This window comes from Lepisma saccharinum, chromosome 17 (genome assembly GCF_977018435.1).
Source record: "Lepisma saccharinum chromosome 17, izLepSacc3.1, whole genome shotgun sequence".
NCBI classification, from domain to species: Eukaryota; Metazoa; Arthropoda; class Insecta; order Zygentoma; family Lepismatidae; genus Lepisma; species Lepisma saccharinum.
In genome coordinates, this window is record NC_139245.1 from 2,962,585 (window position 1) to 2,987,887 (window position 25,303).

The 25,303-nt window shown below is 38.6% G+C and overlaps 2 protein-coding genes across 2 annotated transcripts in view; one reads left to right on the plus strand and one right to left on the minus strand.

Annotated features, from left to right (window-relative positions):
* The window catches only part of LOC146001475 (angio-associated migratory cell protein), a 31,903-nt gene extending 18,915 nt beyond the window's left edge, over positions 1-12,988 (minus strand). Inside the window, exons 1-4 of the mRNA XM_083138837.1 lie at positions 12,916-12,988; positions 9,255-9,468; positions 6,005-6,132; positions 2,639-2,770 (exon numbers count right to left, since the gene is read on the minus strand). Coding sequence (XP_082994963.1) covers positions 2,639-2,770; positions 6,005-6,132; positions 9,255-9,468 — 474 coding nt within the window. The 5' untranslated portion in view covers positions 12,916-12,988. The remainder of the gene's footprint in view (positions 1-2,638; positions 2,771-6,004; positions 6,133-9,254; positions 9,469-12,915) is intronic.
* A 448-nt stretch (positions 12,989-13,436) lies between these two features.
* The window catches only part of LOC146001476 (protein FAN-like), a 65,528-nt gene continuing 53,661 nt past the window's right edge, over positions 13,437-25,303 (plus strand). The window contains exons 1-2 of the mRNA XM_083138839.1: positions 13,437-13,591; positions 22,643-22,876. Of these exons, the coding sequence (XP_082994965.1) occupies positions 13,578-13,591; positions 22,643-22,876 (248 nt within the window). The 5' untranslated portion in view covers positions 13,437-13,577. The remainder of the gene's footprint in view (positions 13,592-22,642; positions 22,877-25,303) is intronic.

Genomic DNA, 25,303 nt, shown 5'->3' on the forward strand with positions numbered 1-25,303 from the left:
AAAAACATTGTATCAAGTTTGCTGGGGAAATTCGGTACTTGTATCGGCCATATGGATGATAATAGCTTGAGATGTGCAGGGAATCACCACAAAAGACTGATCTTCAACGTCGTGTGGACTCCCATCACAATGTGTGTGCACATTAGGAACCTGGCAGAACAAGCCCAAATTCCAAAAAAATATTTTTAACAGGATTTCTTGTTTTTTAAATACTTGTGCATTGAAGGTGGGTGGGTTCTTTAGTGGTGATTCACTGCAAATCTCAAGTGATTAAAGATAAATACTTGTATGACAGTAGAAAACTTCTTACATCACATGCCAGCAACATATTTGTTAAAAATACTAAAAAACGCAAACAGCATGATAAAAAACACTTCAGCAGTTCTTCCAAGCTTTTGATTCCATCCAGTGTATGAATTAAAGGGGGGGATGTTGGGACTCCCCCCACACACAGACATGCACAACAAATTTTGTTCCCATCAAAAGAAAATTATGCCAGGGAAGGTTTTATTATCCCCCTTAAAGAAAATGAAATATATATATAAGCATAGTATATGCTTAACTATGTACTATATACTTTTCAATTGCATTTTCTTCTTATGCACGATATAGCTCAAAAGAGCCAAGACACATGTACAATATCAGCACTATGGCATGAACACTCGAGGGGAAAACAGCTGCTGTTGTCTTGGATCAGCGTTTTTTTGCAGGACATGTTACAGTGTTCACAAGAAACTTGTAGGTAGTTTATATGGACATTAAGTTTGAACTTGGCAATAGAAATTTGGTAAAATTTTCAGTGTTACTATTTCAATCGCTCTCTCTATGTGCGAATTTGGGTTTTATTAAAATGTAAATGTATGTATTAAGTGCTTCTAAATTAAGTTTAAATGGTAGTATAAGATTTAATGAACTAGGGCATAAAATCCAAAATATATTAAAAAAAAACAATAGTTTATTTTTACTAACATACATAAATTTGATTGTAGAAAACTTCTTACGTCACGTGCCGGCAACATATTTGTTAAAACACTAAAATCACACACTAACAGCACGATAAAAAACACTTTGGAGTTCTTCCAAGCTTTCGACTCCTTCACGGAGTCATCTTCAGGGCTGGTCGAGGACAGATGGAGTAGACGCTGTGCAATGACAACCGCGTCTACTCCATCTGTCCTCGACCAGCCCTGAAGATGACTCCGTGAAGGAGTCGAAAGCTTGGAAGAACTCCGAAGTGTTTTTTATCGTGCTGTTAGTGTGTGATTTTAGTGTTTTCACAAATACATAAATTTGCATACCCCCAAAATGAAATCACAAATACATCACTGAGCAGGCATCCCCCCAAAGCATCAAGCTGAATTCGCTCAGTGCTCGTGTCTCTCTACTGTATAGTCAATTATACATAGCAAAAAGTGACAAATGTAGAATTTCTACACAACACATGTCATGTGTGTGTCAAATTATAAGCTCCACCCTGGGTGAAAATTGGCATCGTTGAAATCATCAGTGCTTGAAAGGCAACATATTCGGTTGCCGTATCACTGGCAGAGACAATTCCAGCAGAAGTGAAACATCAGGTGAAACCACAGCTGGTTCAGCAGCTTAGTTCGTAGAACAATGACACAGTGTGCCAGAGACCCAGGTTCAAGTCTGCCCCCAAGCCTGCATCTTTTGCTTCAATGGGGACAGTTTTGCACCAGATGTGCATTTATTTCAATATCATCGGAATGGGCACTGCTACTATGAAAAAAAAAAAAAAAAGACTATACGAGAGAGTATGAATTTCTCCCAATGTTGTGAGAGTAAGCAATTTTTCAAGTTGATTATTACAGTGAAATCGCGGTATCTTTAGGCAGTGGCACACTATTTGCCACGTTTATTGACAAAGGAACTTGTGGTGAAACAGCCAATTAGACCAACTGCTGTCCTCCTCTTTGGGCAAAAAGTGGAAACGTTTCAAACAGGAGTTTGTCAAAATAACCATTCTGCACTGTGATTGCACACCAGTTTCTGGCTTGACTCTTTATCTGTAACCTGGACACAATATTTGAAAAAATATAAAAAATTCAGATTCTCATGTATTCCTTATGGAGAAAAGAAAACAAACTTCAAGTTCCAGCTAATCAAATGTGAATTTTCCACTTCCCCCACAACAAATCAAATCTTCAACATGTCATCTATGTGTTCATGTGTTTTTCTACGCCATCGGAAGTTTGGTATTCCCAAGAGAACAAGTAAAATAACACTCCCATACATGTAATGCTCTTTTCTTCCCGTTCTACAACCATCCAGCACAGGGACCTTTCTCTCGCCAGCATGTTTAAAGGTCAATGGGGAGGAGCAGTTTAGAGCCCTCGCGTCTGGCTGGAGACAAAGTGTCCCTGCCCTTAAATTTCTACAATGTTTAAAAAAAACTCATCACCAACACAAAACTATAAATTATTGAAATATCCAGTTCTGCAATGCTTATTTCTACATGTTATGTTTTCTTATAAGCCACAGCAATGGACACAAAGAGGAGGAGAGCTGTGAAATTCACTGTGATTCATTTTTTATTTATAAAGCAATGAGAAAAGCTTTCATTTCTAGGAACCGTAACCACAGCTATACATACTATAATCTACAGAACTTTACATACTGACAAATCATCTGTAGAAAAGTCCCATATCAACTTTTTGTTTGACATTTTCCACACTTGGATAACTCCACTCAGATCTCCTGCTGCAACAAGGGTTCCATCATGGCTGAAAGCTGCATTCGTTACAGAATCCTGAAATAATAAATAAGGAGGAGGTATTTAACACATATACAGGATGAGTCACAAATATGGCTACACGTTTGAAGTAAATGTAGTGTGTTACTGTACATTGTAGAGGGAAATGGTGAATGGTATATTAAAATTGAAACTTCATTTTTTCGTATCAGATGAAAGACGCACGAATCCGAGCTTACGTCATTAGCCAAGATGATGCTGAACATGAAGCAGCAAGTTAAAGTTGCAGTGTGGGCAACTGCATAGCAGAATGATCGTGAGGCCATTAGACTGGCAAGACGTGATTTTAAAGTAACAATATTGCCGTCGACTGTGGGCAAAACGGCTGCTTACAACGGAAAACATCCAGAAAAGTCATAGAAGGACTCGCAGTAGCAACTGTTACTGCTGATCGGTACTGTGAAATCCTTCGTCAACTTGTAGTGCAAGTGATGAACAATTGAACACAAACATTTCTTATTCCAACAGGACGGTGCACTCCTTCACTATGCTGTTGGAAAGCATTTTGCATGCATTCTAGATGCATTGTGTTTACGACTAATATCTGAAAGTAAGAAAGATCGTCACTCTTAACAGTTTTTATCACACTAACACTTAAAAAATGATGGAAACTAACACTTGACATTACAAATGTGAAAAATTAATATACATTTGTAGGGGAGTGTTGATGTCGAAAATTTGCAATTCAATATTTCTGTGATATTCTTCTGTAAAGCTTACCAGTTAGAACAAAGCAGCCATTGTCGATGTATGACTGACAAAAGTAGATGTGCAAGTAGTTTTCTTATTTCTCTGTAGATGGCAGTAAATACACACCTTTCTGTTCAACTGGTAAAAACAGTTTATGTCTACCTCCGATACATGGCATCTAACAGCAGTTTGACGTCAACCTTGCACTGAATGCACTCGTGTACATCTAACAATTAACATAGAATTCAGCGAACATACACACGCCCGTCATTCCGCCTTGAAGGGTTAATAAAAACAAAAATTATCTAAAATGATACTGAATATATTGTAGTCAAGGATACTTCTGGGTTATAATGATCTCACTGAAAGTCAATGACGTTACATTCCGTGACTACACTGTAGAATTTATTGTAATATTGAATTACATTTTTATTTGCATGGGTGCCAAACAGTCAAGACCGTGACAGAAGATAAAAATATGATTACAAAAAGAAAATTAGCAACTATGAGATCACACATATTACAACATTAAACCATCATCCATCAGATTCAATAAATATATAATTCATTTTACTTATAGCTGTACCAGAGCGTATAGAAGAGAAAGTGTGTGCACTTCGTTTTCTTCCCGTAAGCCAAGTGAATAGAGCGGTGCCCCGCCGAAACACTGGCAGCACCTTCGCTTGCGAGCGTCTTCTGCTTGCAATGCGGCAGCGTTGTGTTTTGTTGTGCTAGAATAACATTGTGTACTTTTATTAATGACAACGTTGTTACGTTATTGAGTTTAGTGTCGTTAGATTTGTGATTGACCCGTTGTGACTAGTTTGTGTTGTGTTCAACGCATTATTATTGTGTTTGAGACAGCAGCGAGCGAAAAGTACAAGATGCCTACGTGTTTCGTACCCGGGTGTAGATCTGGATATGACCGCTGTTCTTCAGGCAGCAGACATTTTTTTAGGCCACCTAAAGACAGTAATGGTCTCTCAAAATGGGAGACTGCCATCCCTAGAAAAGATAATTGCTATGTGTGTGATATTCATTTTCCACTGACCTTTTAGTGAAAGTGGATTCGTTCATAGTGGATGGCGATACAGTAGAAATTCCATGACAAAGGTGGAAATTAAAACCAGAAGCAGTTCCTCATATATTTCCTAATCTGGCCAAATACTCTCTAAGACAGTTAAGAAGCGAAAATCTCCCATGAAAAGGCAATTCTTGCGGACAGATGATAATAAAGTAAGTACTCGTCGCAATGTATCATTAAGCTTATCAGTAGAGGATGATTTGCTTCACACTGCGGATGCTAGCAATACAATAGCATTGCTAAAGAAAAAACTTAAGAATCAGAAACGCAATTTAATTAGAACGCAGAATAAACTAAAGGTCGCACAGGCTAAAATAAATTTGCTTGAAAAAGGCGTTAAAGATGCTAAATTAAAGACAACCGTCACACAGTCAAAACAGTTCGCGTCTCTTAGCAAAAATCAAAAAATTGTAATTGATACAATCTTAAAGAAATGCCAAGTGAAAAGTAAGACAGGAATGAGATACAGTTCTGAGTTTACACTGGATTCTCTTCTATTAAAAATTAAGTCCCCCAAGGGGTATAGACACTGTTTGCATCACGATTTGCTACCTTTGCCTTCTGAAGCTCACTTGAGAAAATTGGTGAAGGGTCTTAAATGTCCTTACGGCATAAATTCCCATGCCATCGATGCTATAACACATTTTTTTAGTGAAAAGAATGAGAATGAGCGTAGCGGAATGCTGATTTTTGATGAAGTTAAACTTAGGGAAGCAATTCAGTTTAACTCGAATTCCTTAAAAATAGACGGCTTTGTTGATTTGGGAAATCTTACTCCAGACAAAAGCAAGAATCAATTAGCAAATCATGCTCTAGTTTTTATGTTTGTTCCTTTTCTGTATAATTGGATTCAACCCAGAGCAGTATATGCTACGTACGCTACCTAAACTCGTATTTCACTATCTGAAATGTCGATTTTTCTTCCGCACCAAGGAGATAAGAAAGAAATTAAGTGCCTCGAAGACAGCAAAATCATCTCGGAAATTCTCCAAACTATCCAGCTGCTGAGCTTTTCTCCAAACGTAAGTAACATGCATTTTTGTTTCTTATGTAGTTAGTTATGTAAGCAACGCGAGCATCTTCCGCACCCTCTCAAACGTCACCACTGCCATCTAGGCGGTGGACCACGGCAACTCAGGGAGTGCGCACACTATTTCTTCTATACGCTCTGGCTGTACTGTGAACAATGGAGTTCAGTGATTTTTCTGACTATAATGTCAACTACCATAGAATTCAGATAAATTTAGCTCATGGTGTGTTTTCTTGTTACTATCACTAACACTTTTATTGTAGTGAAATAAAAGCATTAGAATTCAGGTAAACGCAAATTCTTCATTGTGTTTCGATCAGGAAGATTAATTGTATTATACAGGGAAAACTGGTGTTCCAATGGAATCTTAAGAAATTAATTTTCTCTTTGCTAGTGATGCATTATTAAATTCGAGAATATAATTTACCTTATGTCCAGTGCCATGAAAGATAACTTCTCCGGACTGTACATCCCAAATATATACATTTTCATCTTCACCTCCAGTTACAGCGAGTTTGCCTGACCTCGGATCAAGATGACAGCAGAATATGGAACCTATTCAAAAATTCAATAAATACTCTGAGCCAATAGCCCTGTAAATAAATCACCAATATGTATATGGATAGAACAATTTCAATTCTGCCAAAATACATGGAAATATATATAAAAAAAAAATTGTGAGTCCTAAGTCATGGACTTCAGCTCCTGTTTCAATTGTTTGATTTATTTTATCCGCTTTTTCTGCCACTTTTGATTAATGTGGATGAGTGATGATATGATGAAATTGATGAATGGACACTCGCAAACATCTATGCCAAGGCCAGGATTTGAACCTGGGACCCCTGGCATCGTAGTGTGAAGTATTAACCACTCCACCACGGGGACCGGCTCCTGTTTCAATTGTCAACATATCTTGAAGCCAATTACAAGGTAACCAAAAAAGGTCTTGCCGTTTTTGACATCCCATTAATCATGCGCTCACAGAGAGGAAACGAAATGATGCACGTACCTGCCAAGCGATCGGGAGTTAGTCTGACCATCGACTGCCAGTAATACAGGCACCTTGCGCACACACAGCAGTCATAGCTCATTGAGTGTCGAAGAGAAATAGAGGTATCGAAGCAGCTTGTTCGCGTGTGTTTGTTGTATGACTTTAAAGTGGGCCTGTCAGCTGCCGCATTTGCCAGGCATTTGGGGAGAATGCCGTGAACTAACGCACTGCCAGGCATTGGTTCCAGAAATTCGGTTCGGGAGAAGCAAGCCTTTCGGATGAACCTCGCAGAGGACGACCACATGTGTTGAATGACAAGGCCCTGGAAGCAGCGATCGAGGAGGACAGTGGTCTAACGTGTGATGAACTTGCAGAAAGGTTCCATGTTACCGCTGAAACAGTCAGACTGCACCTGCATGGGATAGGGAAGTCACACAAGTTAAGCAAGTGGGTACCCCACACATTCTCGGCAGCCAACAAGGAACAATGAGTGACAGCCTGTTTGTCCTTGCTCACTCGGCACCTGAACACACCCATATTTGATCGCTTGCTCACTGGTGACAAAAAGTGGGTCCTCTATGACACTCCCAAACGTACCAGACATTGGTTGTCGCCACGTGACCCTGTTCCTCACACCTCAAGACCACCCCTGCAACCACGAAAGGTTATGCTCTCTGTATAGTGGAATTGTCGGCAAGTGGTGCATTACGAGCTCCTTCCACCTGGTCAGACCATCACTGCTGACCTCTACTCTCAGCATTTGCAAAGGGTGCGCCGTGCATTGCGGCAGAAGGAGCCGGCATTGGTGAATCGCAAGGGTGTGCTGTTCCTTCACGACAATGCCAAGCCACATGTGGCAAAGAGGACCCGGGAGACCCTTCAGCAACTTGGCTGGGAGACACTGTGCCATCCACAATATTCACTGGACCTTGCACCAACAGATTACCACCCGTTTCATTCCCTCGACAACCACCTCCGTGGGAGATCCTTTGCAAATGAGGGAGACCTGCGGAATGCACTCACGGACTTCTTTGCATCCAAGCCCGCCGAGTTTTATCACCAGGGTATTGTGCAGCTGCAGGAATGTTGGCAAAAGGTGTTGGATGCGGATGGAGATTACTTCGAAACCTAAAGGTACGTACCGTCCACTGTATTGCTTTGTTTATCACTACTCTAGAACGGCAAGAACTTTTTTTGGTTACCTTGTATTAAGCTATATTTAGGTTATGAAAAAATATAATTAATATTTTTGTTTTGGCTCCCCATGTATTTCTTATAGAGGTTGAAAAATTTGCTTTTCAATTAAAGTTTTCGTGGCCGCGGTGGCTCAGTCGGTAACGCGTCTGACTACCATGCTAAAGGTCCCGGGTTCGATCCCCGGCCGGTTCAAATCCGGGAACTTTTCTAACGATGGAAGCGGTCCCGGTGCCCACCCAGCGTCGAATGACATGGGTACCTGGGGGAAACCCTGGGGGGGGGGGGTAAAGGCGGTCAGGGGCGTGATGCTGATCACATCACCCCCACTCACGACCGGATCAAGAAAGTGTGGGGCGTTACCCCCACACCCCCTATATGCCTTCATGGCATGGTGCTATGCACAGGGGAGCACTTTACCTTTATCACTTTTACCAATTAAAGTTTTCACTAATCAAAGCAATCTTGTTGAGTTTTTCCCAAAAAGCCAGTTCTACTTTCATTACCAGTTCCCTATGGGCACAACACCTGTTACTCGTTTATTTCATCATTTTTAACATTCGTACTTACCTATTCTGCATTGCGTAACATTCTTCAAGGTGGTATGTTGCTTTCTTCACAAAAATAATATCAATTTTTCACATTAAGAGTAATTATTGTTCTTCCTTTTTCCCTTCCGTAACATGCAATATGGTGGGCACAGCTTGAGTAGCGTTGTGGAACTCGGTGTTTCCAACCTTCGTAACCAAAAAATGCCCCACAAACCATTCACGTAAGGTTAGGTTAGATAAACATAGTTATAAAAAAAGGGTTCGTAGTGGAATTCAACATCAGAAAATCACGGCATGGTTCGAAACACTGATGGGGTTACGTCATCAAACGTATGCAACATCCGGTTCACGTAGAGGATGCATATAGAAGCAACGGCAATTGTGCGTCGGAGATATATTTCTCTTCAGAAATACATAAATCCCCCGTCGAATACATTCAACGATGACAGAAAATACCTTCACAAACTTTGAAAATGCCACAGAAACTCATTTCCATAAGTAGTTTCTTCTGTAAAATTGAAGAAATACGTTGTGATCATATGGAACTGTTAAATACCCTACTTTCTTGTTGTACCAGACATGTTTGATTCTCTCCTTTACACATTTTTATCTACAATGCACTGAGAGCAGATTAATACTGCCAGGTTTTTATAAAGGGGTATAGAAACCCGAGTATGCAAATTGCATTTCTATGATCTTTTTCACTGAATTAAAATAAAACTAAAATACATTTCTGTATCCGCTATTACTTCCTTAGGTTCACAGATTGGCCTCACATTTTGTAGTACCACAAAACATGATAAATTAACAAGAAAAGCACAATTAAGTCTATATTTTCCCAATCGTGCATACTTGAAATTGAAATCCACAAATCATTTAGACTAGCATAATAATGCTTTAAATTCTATTATTGTCTTTTGCTATTCCAAATTTGTGTATACCTGTATGCTTAGAAAACACAAAATCGGCATCATCCTCAGAATTTCCTTCTCCATCCATATTATCTTCTTCACTGTCAGATTCTATAGTAGCACCTTCATCTTCAGGGTCGATAACTTCTTCTATATCCTCATCAGCAAGTTCAATGTCAGCATCATCATCATCATCACCACTGCCACCATTTGGTGACATTGGAGGTGTATCATTTAAATGCATCTGAAATGTTAATATAATACATCAGTGCTCGAAAAATATTCTTCAGAGCTAGGTGCCAGCTCTGAAAATCACACGCCAAGAAACCACTTACTAGCAATTGTGCATACTATAAGAAGTTGAGCATCACCATATTCACATCGATAAATCATGCATGAAAATGGGAAATGCGGGGTTGGGGGACAAAGAGTAAGAAACTGTTTCTGATTCTATGGAATGTACACAACATTGATAAAAGAATCATTTGCTAACTTACGCTGTACTGCAATTTGAACTTAAGTCTTCAAAATTTCGTACATGCAAACTAAAAAAAAACTGCAATATTACAGCAAAAGATCAGTCGCCAGGCTGAAATTTTTAGTCGCCATGGTGACCTGGCAACAGGGATTTTTTGAGCCCTGTAATACATATACTAAAGTGCAAGCTATCTTGACAGTGAAGTCATCTGGGACCGCACTACAGGTTGATGCGAAACCATTGTATCACTGCGCGCAAAGCATGAAAGATTCTCTCCGTCACAGTTGTATCTCAGAGTCCGCAGAGAAAACACACTGGAGGAACGGAACCACAGTTTTTGTGTACAGCTGATCGAGGATTGGGTCGGGTGGGAGGTGGGGGGTAGTAAACTGCTCGACTTCTGACACCCTTTCAATGTTGCCAAACTTACATGGACGAAAGGTCATAGAGTTCGAGTGCGTCTGTTGTGTATGTTGTTTGTACCGAAATGAAGGGCAAAACCGTACATAGTAAGAGCCGAGAGGTGATTTCCAATGTTGTTAATTTTTTTGACAACGAATCGTCACGAACGCTATCCATACTTCTTCAACCACTGACCGCGCCACCTTGAACGTCGCGTTTTGCGGCAGGTCCACCAGAATTTCATCTGCTCAGAGAACAGCTGTGAGGCATCGTGGCAACAGCGTGCCATTTGAGAGCAAAGAAAAAGAAAAATTTCCCCCATATTCTCGTCTGCTGCCGTTCACCGCGACAGAAACAGGTGGGGGTGGATTTTAGTTCGCATATTTTCCGGGTGTTTTCTCTTCTTTGCTGAGCAGTATATATAATTTTAACTTTGACTTGTAACAAAATAATCGTGCCGAATACTCTACATTTCAACAAGTTTTTAAGTATCTAATATTTTTAACACATTTATATGCTCTGTATACGCTGTAACGTGTTTTCATTAAGGAACTATATTTTTGTGCTCAAGCCTCGCGAACTTTCCGTTCAAAGGCGCGTTGCCATCTCGTAGTCATTATCCGATTCCGTTCATTTTCTTGTATTTATACATCGTGCTCGTTTTAATTGCTCTTTATTTTACATGATTCCATTCTAAAAGAAACCTCGCATTGCGACATGTTGGACTTCCTTCCCTTGCATTTCAAACTATTGAAATTCTTTCCCTTGTTTGTCTTTTTTCTTAGTGCAGACAGTGAAAGTATCAACGATGGAAGTTTGCAATGCTGTTACTACGTCACTGTCAAGATAGGTTGCACCAGAGTTTAGTAACTTTTCTTTTAGCAGCTGTTGCTATTTAATATTTATGGAGAAAGCATTATATCTGGAAAAGTTTGTTACATGCCATCAAACTTCCCATGCCAGACCTACATAATCCAGTCAACAAACTTTAGTCATTTTTTTGTATAAGTTATTATTTATTGTCATCATGACTATCTTATAATTAGAGTCTGGATGCTAGGCACTAAAATTATTCAAACTAGGAATATCTCGTATTGAGTATGCAGTTTTACTTAAACCTTAGAACACTATTGTGTCCACATATTACATTGTAATTAGAGCTACGTAAATTTTACGTACATGAAGAAATTGATTTTCAACAGAACCTCTACATCATGAAAACATAATCACTATTCTTTTTTAACATTATTTTGTTTATTCTCCTTATATTGGGGTTTTATTCATCACTTAAAAAATGTGTAAACATGGTTTTATTAAACATAGAATATTTTAAAAGAATGTCTTGGTTACGCACATTAAGAATGAAGGCAAAACAGTTCAAACAATGAAAAACAAACAATAATAATATTTATAATACTGTAAATAAGGAATGAATGTAATTTTAAAGCCTTACAAAGAAATAGTGCATGCTTCTAAACGTATGTTTTTCAAAATCTATCAAAATTGAATGTCAAAATTATGTGAAAGATTTTTCTTATTTTACTAGAGCTACGTAAAATTGACGTACAGAGACCAACATAACGAACAAACTAAAGACATGCACCCTCCTTACCGTAGTGCTGCCTCCCATCTGACAGAATGCCCAAGGCATTGCTAGGTGGAGGGATGAGTGGGTGTGAGATGGGAGGTAGGGGAAGGATTTGAGCCTAAAGGATACGTAAATTTTACATATGGTAGTGTTCTAGGGTTAAAGGGTTATATATATATATATGTAAAAAAGTACTAGAAGGATTCTGGATAAATAAGTCAGTTTGTTTGAAATTCTTGATGCACAGATAGGCTAATCGGAACCAGACCTACAGTTTAAAGTGGGATTCGATCTGAACCACTAGGTGGCTCCTCTGAGTATCAGAACTGTGACTCTTTCATTACAAGGTAATGATATTATCCATCGAGACACGCCGATGGATAATAGCAGACAATTTGAAATTTCTAGGTATTGTCATTGATAATAAATTATCATGGGAGCCACATGTTAATTTCATAACTGCCAAGATCTCCAGGGTTATATATTTGGTAAGGAACCTAAACAGTCATGTACCTGAAGATTACATAAGATCAGCTTACTTTGCTTTCTTTCAAAGCATTGTTTCACATGGAATTTTACTTTAGGGGAACTGCAGTTATGTACAGGACATTTTAATACTGTAGAAAAATGCCATGAGAATAATTACCAACTCACACAAATTACTGCTTTGTAAGCCACGGTTATTTATGACAGTGATAAATTGTTATACTGTGGTGTTGTATGTAAAGAAAAATTTGCCACAACTACAAAGTAGACAAGATGTACACTCCTATACTACAAGGAACAGCAGGCGTATAAATATATAGCCTACCCTATAATAAGCTCGAAATCCTTGCTGCTGCTGCCGTCTACCTTACATGAATGGGGCGTGAACAGATATTGCGTCACTAAATACTTTAGTTGTTAGGTTGGGTGAGTCAGGAAAATGACTGGCATTTATAATAGTAAATTGTAAATAATCCTATGACAGTTACAAGACATATTTAATTCTTGTCGTTCTTACCACACACGCAAAAGCAGATGGTTTCCTTTCCTTACATACAAAAGTTGGCAACAACAGCTTTTTTTTTTTTTTTACAATTGACGATTTATACTCATTTCAAGATCATTTGCAAACTAATAGAAGTTTTTCCTGTAATGGAGAAAACAAATCAGTATAACACTTCTTCCTAAATGCAAATTCCTCAAATACTTCAGATTTGGAATATAAATTATAACTTTACCTTAATTTGTGCAGCAATTTCATCTGCGAAAAAGCATAGGACAGCCCAACAAATCTCTGGGACAGCACTAGTAACACAGACTAGTAATCACACACAGATTATATGCAACACATACACTACGGCACTAATGGTCTTGTGACAGCAACAATAATAAACACAGGCGAAAAATGTCCGAATTAGATATTGCTTACATATGTAATTTGATTAAAAGTATGTCATTTTCTATTTATTTATCTTAATTTACATGATATTAATTTGGACTGTTGTAGGTACCATGCGGGACATTTAATATGATACTTGCCCAGAAAACAATATATATTTTATACAGTGTACTATCAGTTCTCTTAATTCTGTTTCAAATAAATAAATAAAATTGGGACAAGCATATGACAAAAACATACGTTTACACATTACTTGAAAGTAATATATGTATCTATGCAAAATAAATGTGTGAAAAGTATACAAACTATGCTGTAACAATTAGTAGATCATCCAGTGGAACTCTTACTCTTAATCGAGTGGAAAAATGATATGGTTCTCCTTGATGATTTTGTTGTAATGCTTGTGTTGTTTTTTTTCTTGGCGAAGGTATGCAAGTGCTACGTATGTGAAATACGTAACGTACCCGATATTTCGACCTGGAGTTTGCATAAACTAACAGAATGGAGAAAGAAAGGTAAACGCTTGATCATGTTATAATTAAATCCAATTCAAAGCACATCTCATTGATGACATTTATCTTCAGTAACTATTCCATTTCAGCAGGACGGATTTCTTCATTTTTACAGAAGAAACTACTTACGGAAATGAGTTTCTGTAGCATTCTGAAAGTTCGTGGACGTATTTTCTTCCATCGTGTAATCTATTCGACGGGGAATTCAGGTATTTTTGAAGAAAAATATCTCCGACGCACAATTGCCGTTGCTTGTAAGGTGCGTTGCAAAATGATAAGAACGCTGTGGGAAAGTGTACAAAGTAACGCAAATAAGATCGTTCCGAAAAGTAACAGGCATGTGACAACAAGGGCAATATGTACAGTTTAGAAAAAAAGACAAAACAGGCCACTCCGACCGTTGCAAAATGATACGAACACTATCACTTATTAGCCAATAAAGGAACCTTGTCGGTGCACAATACAGAAAACTCTATCACACATGTTATCCACAAGTGTTTGCAACAGAGTAACATCGAGATTGTTCCATGCAGCAACAATAGCATATTGTGGATGTTGTCATACTGGGTACCATTGGCGTATACAGCTCGGCAAAGAATACCCCAAAGGTTCTCCATAGGATTAACGTCTGGAGAATTAGCAGGCCAAGCCATTGCAAAGACGTTCTTCTCCAGAAACCACATTACAGTGGATTCAGCCGTGTGTATTGTGTCGTCTTGTTGGAACACCCATGGGGTGCCAGCTATGTGTGCAGCAAAAGGCAATAGGTTGTCCTCCAGTATGGTTTGGTATGCTGGTGCATTCAGACGACCCATAGGTAATGCTAGGTTGGTGGTGCCATGATATCCGAAACCACCCCACACCATTAGAGACTGCCCTCCTTGCTGTCGCTTGGAGAAGATCGGTTCCTCTTTTATTTGCATAGATCGTGCCAATAATACCGCCAGCCATCTGGACTGTCTATTGAATTTTTTCTCGTCGCTGAAGATGACACGCCGCCATTCCTCCTTCCACATCACGTAAGTCCTGGCCCAGTCGACTCGCCGATCTTTATGTTGTGCAGTGAGTCCCAGCTGTACCTTGGCTTTGCGATAGAGAAGACGATTGCACCGTTTGACAGTCCTGCAGAGCATGGATTTATGTATATTCGGATCGCGAGACAACTGTCCAAGTGATGTGTTCCCAGCTGCCAACTTCCTCACAACAGAACGTTCCTGACGCGGCGTTAATTTTCGCGGCCTTCCCGGCACTTTCTTTATACCATATTGTTCCCTTAATCGCAGATAATTGTTCACCACACACGCACTCCACCCAAGCCGACGTGCGATCACATTCGCAGCCACTCCCTCTTCTTTATAAGCCAATATCTGGCCTTTTTCACGTTCTGACAACGCTTTTCCACGGCCCATTCTACTACACTTGTCCGCACGACTTCCTCGCCACCTTTCCTGGGCAAATCACTGTTAACAACTGTCTGCCGTTGGTGCATGCTGAGACATGTTAATTCGCTGCCTCTGGTGTCACGGGAAAGACGTTACCTGGCTCCGTTCTTATCATTTTGCAACACTCGGCCAACCTCATGTGCCATGTTTTCGTACTTGCTCGTACATATACCCGTCTGTGCGAACAGTAACTGTTTTCGTATAATACACACGTCTATCTGTGTCCGTGGCCATCGTTTTTGTTTTCCCCATTTCGCTATCTGCGGTACCGTGCTTATCATTTTGCAACGCACCTTATTTGATTCCTCTACATGAGCCATATGTTCCGAACGTTTCATGACGTAACCCCCTGTCAGTGTTTCCAACCAAGCCGTTGTTTTGCAACAAGTAAAGGTGATGTAAGTTGAATTTTTGGTAATTAAGCGATATCACCGGAACACCTCTTGTTTATTTTGTTGATTTTAGGGTACTAGTTAGATATAGCGGAAACACATTTAACTCGTTTATTTTTAAATAAAATTCATTTCTACTTACCTCATATGCATAGCGGAACATTTTTCAACTAGGGATTACTTTTTTTTCAATGAAAGAAGTGTTATTTTTAACATTATAAATATTTATTGGTCGTTGCTAATTGGCAGCCAAATTTTGACTCACGTTGTCTATCGTCAGCTGATATGCAGTGTTTCCAAACTTGTGAACCGATAAATGCCGCACAAACTATTCACAAAAGGTTTTTAAGCGAAAATTGATCCACAAACCATTCACGGAAGGTAAGGTTAGGTTCAGTTAGGTTAGGCAAACAGAAAATTGAATTGGAAAAAAAAAATATCTCTCGTCATCTTGTAAAACTACCGCGTGGTTGCTACACTGACTGGGGGTTACGTAATTGAATGCACGGAACATTTGATGCACGTAGTCGACGGTAATAGTGGCATGAGCTTTCGTGCAACGGAGATACATAAATGTCGAAAAATACCTTATTTACAGGCCGAATAACTTACACAATTCGAAAAAACACTTTTCCCAGCTTCAGAAAGTCCACAAGAACTAAATTACATTTAAAAATGCGATATCGCCCGGACGGATTTCTTCAAATTTACAGGAGAAAGTACTTACTGAAATGAGTTTCTTTAGCATTCTGGACGTTCTTGGAGGTATTTTCTTTCACGGAAAGTAAAAACTTCGTAGTTTAATGCTGCCCAACAAGAATTAATTACTTTTTACGTAAGAAATTGGCATTGCCTGCCACATTATGCCGTTGTTTCCATTGTGTGCGTGCAGATGGCGAGAGCGTTGAAAGTCACGCGATCTCTGCAGCGTTTCCAAACATGCCTTCTTTTTACGAAAATTTCTATTTTTAACTGTTCGCCGCGCTTTCTTTTTTCGAAAAATTTGGGGGTGAAATGAGTGCTAATGGAACCTAACCTTGTGTGAATGGTTTGTGGGGCTATCCGTGGATGGTTTTTGGTGCTAACGTCAATGGTTTGTGGGACTACCCATGGATGGATTTTGGGGCTAACGTCAAAGGTTTGTGGGGCTACCCGTGGATGGTTTTCGGGGCTAACATGCATGGTTTGTAAAATAGGTAAGTACCAGTGGTAAAATTAAGGAAATAAATGAGTGAAAGGTGTCCGGGCGTTATTGCATATTTACCGAAATGAGTGCTAATGGAACCTAACCTAACAGGCCTAATCTAACCTTGTGTGAATGGTTTGTGGGGCTATCAGTGGATGGTTTTTGGGCTAACGTCAATGGTTTGTGGGGCTACCCGTGGATGGTTTTTGGGGCTAACGTGCATGGTTTGTGGAGGTAAAGATGAAAAAAAAATCGAAATAGTACGTAATTTTCCGTCATGAAGGTTTGAAACACTGCCTGCGCACTGAAAATCGACAAAACACAAGCTGGCGCGTCATGACACGCGATGATCCATTACGAGTGCATGCCATATTGTCTATTACAGAAGCGGAACAAGTAAGACAAATAATCAATTGTAATATGAAAAGTTGACAGTATTTTATGGAAAAAGGCATAACTTCACCTTAAAGAATGTTCCGCAAGGCAAAATAGGTAAGTACCAGTGGTAAAATTAAGGAAAAATGAGTGAAAGGTGTCTGGGCGTTATCGCATATTTACAAAATTCCGTAAGTACCTTCTCATCTTTTGTCCTGTAAATTTCAAGAAATGTGTTTTCGCTATATATAATCGTTACCAATTTTTTGCATTGATACTTACATATTCTGCATTGCGGAAGATTCTTTAAGGTGAAGTTGTGCCTTTTTCCATAAAATAGTGTCAACTTTTCATATTACGAGTCATTATTTGTCTTCCTTGTTCCACTTGGGTAACAGACAATATGGCGTGCACTCATCATGGATCATCACGCGTCGTGCTTGTTTTGTTGATTTGGAGTGGTGTATGCAGTTTTCAACCTTCTTCACCGAAAAATGCCTACTTTCGTGTTCATTATGTCATCACAAACCATTGAAGGTCGTGGAAGTGTTTTCTCCCTTCGTTCAATATATTAGACTGGTAAATAATGTATTTTTCGACATTAATTTCTCTCCGATGCACAAAAGCTCTTGCCTCCATTACCTTCGACTACATGAACCAGATCTTGCATGCGTTTGATGACATAACCCCCAGTCAGTCTTTCCAACCATGTCGTCGTTTTGCAAGAAGATCATAATTTTAACTATGTTTGCCTTACCTAACCTAACCTAACCTTGCCATGCATGGTTCGTGGGGCTATTCAAATGATTTGGGCTCTCCGTAAATGATGTGTGGGGCTACGCATGCATGTTTCATGGGGTTTTCGAACCCGGAAGGAAGTACAAAATCAGTAACACGAAACTAGGTATTTTTTGGTGAAGAAGGTTGGAAACACTGCATACCCACTTATGATAGACAACACTAGTCAAGATTTGCCCGCCATATTGTGTGTAACGCAAGTGAAAAAGGAACAAACAATAATTACTCGATATGTTGAAAATTGAAACTATTTTAGTGAAAAAAGCGAAATCCCACCTTAAAGAATCCTTAACAATGCAGAATAGGTAAGTACGAATGTGAAAAATAACAAAATTAATGAATTTGTTACGTTTCCCGAAGATCATAATTTTAATGTTTTTTTTTTTGTTTTTGTTTTTTTTCTTTCCCACTATACCTCTCTTTCCCCAGCTCACCAGGGGAGAGGAGCAGTTTAGGGTATAGGGTCATCGCATATGGCTGGACACAAACTGTTCCCCTGCCCTTAACAGATACTTGGAGATAAAGGCAACCAGGATGTCATGCTGATCAGAGAAGCTCAACCACAAATTTTTGTCTTGGGTGGGGGACCAGTACCACGTTAAATGTACTAATAATAATAATGTTATAATAACATTACTATTAGTAGTAGTAGTATGAAAGACATTATTATTCTCGTAAATTACACAAAAAGGGTGTAGAAGTTGGTGCTATAGCATTTGTGTGCAAACAAACTATTTGAATTATTTTTTCAACATGTTCAGTTTCACATTAATAATGGGGTAAAAATCTGATATTCCCCGGACACCTATAACTTCTTCATTTTGTCAATTTTTGACATTTGTACTTACCTATCTGCTTTGCGGAACATTCTTTAAGGTGTATTCACGTTTTTCGTCCCGGAATCGGTGGGAAATTTAAACTAAAAAATTATTTTTGTTTGAAATTTTTGAGTCCAAATTTCCCACTGATTCCGGGCTCTGCCCCTGAGGTAATTGACCTACCGCCCCCAACCGCTAACGTGGCCCTGCCTCCGCTCTGGCTCCCCGGCTTTATCTATAGAGTCTCTGTGAAAGGCATGTTAGAAATTGGCCTGAGTCATCTGCCCTCAAATGAGTTCCAAACTTTTAAATTTGAAGAAATCCGTTACATCACACAAAACACCTTCCAGATGTTAGACAATGCTACAGGAACTTATTACCGTAAGTTGTTTATTCTGGAAAAATGAAGAAATCTGTCCGGGGAATATCAGATTAGTACCAATAATGGAAAACAAGGACACAAACTATTTTTGAAAGACAGAAAATGCTTGATAAATGCATTCTGAATATAATTATTTTTTACGTTAACATGTATAATTTTCATGCATGTTATAATGTTTCACACATATGCAACATGGAGCGAGGTGGACACTAAATTGTGTACATATTCAAAGTTTCCTCAATACATATTATATACAACATATATTATTTAAATTTAATGTATTTATACGTTACACAGTCAATTCATCCATTTCACAATAAACCAACAGCAAGAATTACATAAATTGTCTCTCAAAATGTGAACGCTCCCTTTCCTCAAAACAATTGTTCATGCATTTAAGACAAAATCAATTAAGACAAGTTTTATTTCTCTCTCTGGTAATGTACAATGCATTACAGAAAACAAGCCTATATTGTGAGCGAACCGAGGGAGAAAATTTTTAGATTCAATTTTTTTGCAGACTGAAATCAATATTGATTTAATAGGGTGCAAATAATTTCACGGGGCATCAATGCATTCTCTCTTACACCTTTTGGGCCTCCTCGCTGGTGTGTGGTAACGTCGTCGCCTTGGGACCAAGGGGTCCTGGGTTCGATACCAGGAGGAGGCACATGGCACAGTGGTTTGGATCCCGCTTTAAACTGTAGGTCCAGTCCCGAATAGCCTTTGTTTGCATAAAGTGGACTTAAAACCATAATTCAATCAAATCGATCAATCAATTTTACAACTTTTTTTCATTTAGATCGTTCGGTGCCCAGGGCCGACTCCCACCACCCCCTAGCTATGGTTCTGAACTTGATAAGACTAAGAAATACAGGTATTGCAAGCGAAGCGAGCAAGAAAATTTTACGAAAAGTATTTTTATTTGCATAAAATTTGAAATTGGGAGTGGAAATTGTTCCCTGTAGGTACCCTTGGCCATCAGTGCTTGCCCTCCTAGAACTCAAATCCGTCCAAGGTTGGAGGGGACAATGCCCCGCCCCCCCTGTAGTTGTGCCACTGGTGCTGATAATATCACCTCTGAAATGGTGGAGATCAAGAATGCGTGGTGCACTACCCACCACATCCCTTAAAGACACAGTGCAATAGGCATTGGGTGCAGTGTTAGAAGTATTATGGGACATTATTTTAATGCGAAGAGCCCTAAAACTAATCCACGTAACAACAAGTGCATTTGAGTGTTTTGTTAATGCTGAGAGCCCCAAACCTAACAATGAAAGCATTTAGCAATGTAATACGTGTTCACACCTGACACAGAAAATAAATGGTAGCAGAAGTCCATATTGCAGACGAAATTAAACTAATGGCTGCTCACAAACAGAGAATCATGCAGAAAGTAGTCAGTAAGACTCTGATGTATGTGTTAACAGACATAAAGAGAAATTGAACCATGGAAAAAATGCATGTGTACTAACATAACTTTAGAATTAAGCAATCAGAACTTGGTCCTATTAAAATACATACCAGGTGTAGAAGTATGAAACCGGAATTTGTTTGCAAGAAGTAAATGGCTGGTGTTTGCAACTGAGAAACAATATTTTTATTCAAAGTAAGCTCCATTGCTAGTTACACATTTCTCCCACCTTTCCGGCAGGTTATGAATGCCACGCCAAAAAAATGTTCTTCTTTTGAAGCGAACCAGTCCGCGAGCCATGTTCGTAGATCTTCATACTTCATACGAATTGAAGCGCTGTTCTGCAAGAGCGTGTCCCAGTGAGACAAATAGATGATAATCTGAAGGAGTCAAGTTAGGAGAATACACCGCATGCCCTTGTATCTCCCATTTGAACGCCTCTATCGTTTCCCGGACCCGTTTTGCTGTGTGTGGTGAGGCGTTGTCATGGAGCAGGATGACCGTGTGTTGCCTTGCTTCATATTCCGTCCGTTTGGCACGTAATCCTCTATGTAAATTGATCATTTGCTGTTGGTATCGATCTGCGTTAACGGTTTCACCGGGTTTTAGCTTGCAATTCGTTGTCTTCGAACTTTTTCGGAGGTTTCGCACGTTCCTCGTTTCGCAAGTCAAAATCGCCACTTTTGAATTTCTTGAACCACTCGAAACACTGTGTTTTCCCGAGAGCATGTTCGCCGTAAGCTTCGACGAGCATTCGATGCGATTCTGCGGTGGTTTTCTTCAAATGATAACAGAACACCAATGCTGTCCGCAAATCGTAGTTCGTAGGCACAAAACTCGACATGTTCCGTGTGTGCAACACCTTCCTCTGTCTGGCACTCGGGTTACTGTGTTCCGATATAACATCCTCGGGAGTGGCGAGCAGCAGCTGGCGCTGCTTACGCAATCTTCCGCGCCCTCCACTGCCGGCTAGCACTATCTATCGGCCAATTCCGGTTTCATACTTCTACACCTGGTAATAAGACAATTAAGGAAATGTACACATATCATTAGTGATATAGTGAAGTGTTAACGTGTTTCAAAATTGTATAATATTCAAATTGTAATATATTTACATAAATTCAGAATATACTCATGTAGACATTTTGACAATTATGTTTAATATATATCTGTTATATTCTATTTCTCTAATTGCTACAAGCATTTTCTTTCCTTTTTTTAAAAAAAGAAATAATTATATGTAGCTAATAATGATGCTTAATACTCTTACTATGTTGATTATAAGTTGTACCAAAAAAAAATATTAAACCTTGTATGGTAACAGTTTCATACATCGGAGACACATTTCTTCAATTTTACACAAGAAACTACTTACGGAAATGAGTTTCTCCAAGGTTTACAACGTTCGTCGAGGTATTTTCTTTCATAGTGGAATATATTTGACCGGGAAATCATGTATTTTTCAAGATAAATATTTCACCGATGCACAATTGCCATTGCTTTCATTTGCTTGCCCTACCACAACCGGATGCTGCGTACGTTTGATGACATAAGCCCCCGTCAGTGTTCCAACCCCCAACCCATTTTTTTTACTATGCTTGCTTAACCTAACCTAACCTTATCAGAAATGGTTCGTGGGGCTATCGGTCAGCTACGTGCATAATGGTTCATGAGGCTATCCGTGAATGGTTCATGGGGCTATCCGTGAATGGTTTGTGGGGCTATCCATGTATGGTCCGTGGGGCTATCCGTCAGCTACCCGTGCATAATGTATAATTTCCACCGGTGACGAACACGATAGTAGGTTTCTTTCGGTGAAGAAGGTTGAAACACTGCATACCCACAACGTGAGTCAAGATGTGCCCGCCATATTGTGTGTTCCGGAAGCAAAGAAAGGAATAAAAAAAAGCACTCAGAATGTGAAAAATTGCGTTTGTTTTCGTGTAAAAGGCATAATGGCACCTTGAACTATGTTCCACAATACACAATTGTTAAGTACGAACCATGCGAAACACAAAATATGTGATTTTGAGGTGTCTCCGATCTATGAAACTGGTACCACCTTGTATTATAGCGTGTATAGTGGATCTGTTTTTAAATTCTGGGAGGTTTTCTTTGACACAATATATTCATAAGTAAATATATATAAACAAGGAAGTCAATTTCCTCTTATAATACTTATTATACTTGGTGTTTTGCTAGATGTATTCTACTTGTAGGAGTTACTTTACTTTTATTTTATTTCAGATTTTCACTATTGTTGCTTGAGCCTGGTGAAATTTACTTCGAAGATTTCAGTGCCTTTGTCTTTCCGCCAGATGTCACTGTGAGCAATTTTGACAGTAAAAAGGAGCTGGGAAGACTTCGCTTATGCTCCAAATCTATTGTATTTGATCCCAAGGATAATGTTAAACCAATATTGAAGTTCCAGTTGAGAGAATGTACAAGTATTTCCGACTGGTCTGAAGAATTTTCTTCAAGGTTTGTAGCAAAACAATTTACTATTTGTTTTACAATTCTAAACATTGTATTATTGAAACTCTACTTTTGTTTCTTTAACGATATATGTCTGTGGCAAATGTAATTTAGTGAGAACATAACAGACAATTTGTTGTCCATAAACAGAAGAACATACTGAAAGAGATTATTATTTGTCGCAATTTGAAATAAGATAGTACTAGATATATCTGTCAATCCACTGACTTATATTGTCGTATCTCTACTAGTTTTTAAGCAATCGGCAGTTAACAGTTAACTTGTTTACTGGAACAGACAAATTGATGGACTGACCGAGAAGCTCATAATGCACATTTTTTTTTTTTTTTTTTTTTGTATGTACAAGCATTTCAACATTTCTGAAAATAAATGAATTGTTGATGTTTGATTCTTTTACTAACATAGACATATGGGTTGGCAAATCAAAATAATTTTAGCAATTATTAGTCTTCAATTCGAGAAAATTTCAAAATTTTGCATATGCTAGTCTGAGATATTGACAGGTCACTTTATATTGATCGTTGTCTTGGCCCAAGTTCATTTTGTTTTATTGCGATTTCATCATGCTACATGTGGAATTTTTACGTGGTTCGATTTCGATTTACTTCTGTTAATACATACTGTGGAGTTTTAGAGATTACTTACTGCATGTTTCCTTGACACTGGTTTATCGCTTCCCAATAAATCCTTTTGTAATTAGGTTAGGTGGGTCAGGTTTAGTTCACTTAGCATTACAATAAGATCACTAAAAGCTTTCTACCACTGTTCGCGGCCAAAAGGTTTGAATTCTACCTTCTATCAATGGAGGATGCCTTGTCCATGGGTAGCGTGTATGCTTGCATAAGGTAATTTTCAAGTTTTTTTACCCAACATAAATAACTTTTTTTCAAAATACAATCAATGCTCATTACTTTAAGGACAGTTCAAATTTTGTGTGACAAAGATTGCCAAAATTCTACAATAATTAGTGGTTTCTACTAGGAGAATTTGAAAAAATCATAAAACAAACATACCCAGACAGACAGGGTGAACAAGTTATTTATGCCATGGTGGGGTACTTTTTGATTCATCTATTTGTCCAACAATATGTATCCTATTAAAGATAAGATACAGATCTTTCTTACATGACTTACAAGGTTCTTGTCAAAGTTGAAGTTTCGAATCCTTCTTCAGAGCTCTCCAATAAAATCACATTTTAAAGTAGAAAAGTTACAAACGGATAGAAAATGGATAAAAGGATTAAGTCACTTAATTAAAAAGTGCATCATGGTTGTTTGCTGTCTTGCATTAACAATGCACATCATTGCTTTCTGTTTGCAGCACTCTCCTCCCCCCTTCTTACATTATTAGATAAACTGAATTTCCTCTCAAGGTTAAGACTTGGTGGGGAATGCTGGAATTTTATCGGGAATTGATAATGTGTTTTTTTTTGTTAACGCTTAAGTGGGTATGTGGGGTGGCCACAACACCCCAGGTCTAAATATTGTTAAAAAAAATAGTCTTAAAAGTTGGCAACACTGTTCATCTTTCCGTTACCTTCATGTTGTTTACTCCTTGAGGGGTAGGTCTTTTAGTCGCCTGATTGTCGTGCGCTGGTCCACAATAACAAAGAGCTCTGCTTTCTGGGGTGTTAGCAGCACCCCACCTACCTTTATTTTGCTTGAGTGTTGCTATACTTGTGGCTTTTCTTTTCTTCGAAATGGAATACGAGAAAGAACAGGAACATGTCAAAAAGCTAGTAGAGTTATTGGACGTGGTTAGTAGGACAGAAGAAAAGAAATATAATAAAATAAGGAATTGTCCCTATAAAATAGAAGGAAAAAGGAAAATTATAAAAATGTCCTTAAAAAGTTTCAAATTTAGTTATTTTCATTATTCACAATCTTACAACCGTACAAATAATGTAAAATTACATATATTACAATTATAATTGTTAGAAATATAACTGTAAGTGTATTTTTTCTGTGGGGTGTCGTGAGCACCCCACTACCCACTTGTGTACAATTTGGCCACCTACCTACATAAAGGTTAAATACATTCATTTTTCCCCGACGTTGTAATTGTCTCTTTTCAGTGTTATTGTTCGGTTCTTGTAAATCATTCTGGTTCCAAGTACTTTTCTTTCAAGTTCTTTTTCTTGTATATTGCACTCCCCAATTGAATAACCCATAAATACCACATGCTCGATCAGGCTGGTCCTTTACATCTTTTTCATGCTCACTGAACCTTCCTTCAAAGCTTCCTCCCAGTTTCTTGTAAGCCACGTCTAAGAAAGATCAGTATCTTTAATTTAGCAACTCTTGTTACTTGAACATGTATGTTTCATCAATCAATGGTTATTTCTGAGATAGTGAACTGATGTACAGAAGGATGGATACAACTGGGATTGCCAAGACAGGGACCAAACTAGCA